The following is a 1,663-nucleotide window of genomic DNA, read 5'->3' as shown; positions in this document are numbered from 1 at the left end:
CAGTTTTCTACCTCAGAAAATCATGGGGAACAATTTTGATATTATTGCTTTATGGAATTCTAGCTCACATAAAAAACTCACATACCTGATTGATTTAAAATGTCACTTAAAGCACACTAAAAGTTTAATCTTTGAAAATGTGTTTTTCAATCATCATGTGAACACATAGTTATGCATTTGCTTGAATTCTGAAGACAATACATACAACAGACAACATTATGGATTTTGTCGTTTCTGGAAGACTTCGTTGAAACTGATTAAAAATAGCTTCTATAAAACTTCCTTGTAACTGATTGAAAATAGCCTCTATAAGACTTTATTGATATTTGTGAAGTTTTCAGTGACCACTCAACTAAATGTCCCTTGATCGGTTCTAAAATAAATTTTCAAAAATAGTTTTTTTAGTCCTTCAATGATATATTCAAAAAAACAACATGTCTTTGAAAGGGATTCAAAGTACTCGTCAGTTCGTGTTTGAAACGAGACAACACATGAGGACAACCCTGTCGTATCCTTTGGTTGAGCGCCTTTAATAACACTACTCTTTAGCTAGAAGATTAGCCAAAAAATGGTTGGTCACATTGCATGATTCAATTACGCCGTAGATTACTTGAATTCATGGCAAGAAAAATATTCTTCACAATCTCTGAGCTTTGTGAGTGCCATCGGAAATTGGAAGCGAAGCGTGATTGAACATAGCCAATTTCGGATTGACTTTGAGTGTGCCCAAAAATGTGCCCAAACGTCAAGCCCGAATCCTTGCGACTTCATTGTCACTCGAGGAGGAGATTGCTATATTGGGTCGTCTCAACTTTGGAATGATCCGAATGATCTACCGAGTGTATCCCTCGGAGGACTCATGATTTGGTCAACTCAAGGTGAGACACATTGCTACACTTTTAAAATATTAGGCTGGGCTTGACAAGCCATTTTTTATACTTTCCTCTTGTAGAATTTTCGTTAACCGGACGATTCAATGAATGGTCCAACATAACCAAATTGGATCAAAACATTGTTCGAAGAACTAATGTTGGTTCTCTTGCCGAGTGTGAAACCCAGTGCTTGTTTTACGATGAGTACAATTGTCATTTCCTCGTGTTTACTCCTGGTTTATGCTTTCTGGGCAATGTCCGATTTGGTAACTTGACAACAATCCCCTCTATCGCACAAACAACAAGGATCAATATCGCTCAAAGTAAGTATCTTTTTTTCGTTTATGAGACCCCAAAAGCAATTATATTCAATTACTAGCAAAGCGGGTCCCCAAAACAATTTTGAATACTTGATGTACTCTAAACTTGTCTCTGTTGGGTTTCGGCATGATTAGGAGTCTCAAAGAGCAAGAACAAATGTGTTTGAGAAGATATTTGTAGAAAACTGGACGATTCCTGAACAAAATTGCATTGAACGAATGTTTCTACCAACCAATGGGAACTCAAGTTCTGATACAGTAACAAGCAAAGTGTAGTAAACAATAAGTCGACCAAATTGTAATCAATATATATCTTCAAGGCGAAGACTTTGAGTCAAGATGTTAGCGTAGTGACAGAACTGCAGCAATAAATGACATCTTTGGAGCCTCTAATACGATTTCACTCTATTATTGAACATTCGATAAATGTCAAGGTCAAATCATAGAAGATGAAGAAGAGTAAAAATTGAA

General features: G+C 36.3%; 1 protein-coding gene across 1 annotated transcript in view; it reads left to right on the top strand.

The window, feature by feature from the left end:
- The first annotated feature begins 416 nt into the window (after positions 1–416).
- LOC131883958 (uncharacterized) overlaps positions 417–1,663 on the top strand; it is an 18,662-nt gene continuing 17,415 nt past the window's right edge. Inside the window, exons 1-2 of the mRNA XM_059231569.1 lie at positions 417–878; positions 953–1,195. Of these exons, the coding sequence (XP_059087552.1) occupies positions 860–878; positions 953–1,195 (262 nt within the window). The 5' untranslated portion in view covers positions 417–859. The remainder of the gene's footprint in view (positions 879–952; positions 1,196–1,663) is intronic.

The sequence above is a fragment of the Tigriopus californicus genome, chromosome 7, assembly GCF_007210705.1.
Source record: "Tigriopus californicus strain San Diego chromosome 7, Tcal_SD_v2.1, whole genome shotgun sequence".
Classification (NCBI taxonomy): Eukaryota; Metazoa; Arthropoda; class Copepoda; order Harpacticoida; family Harpacticidae; genus Tigriopus; species Tigriopus californicus.
Note: the sequence above shows the minus strand (reverse complement) of the source record. Positions and strands in the feature narration are given on the sequence as shown.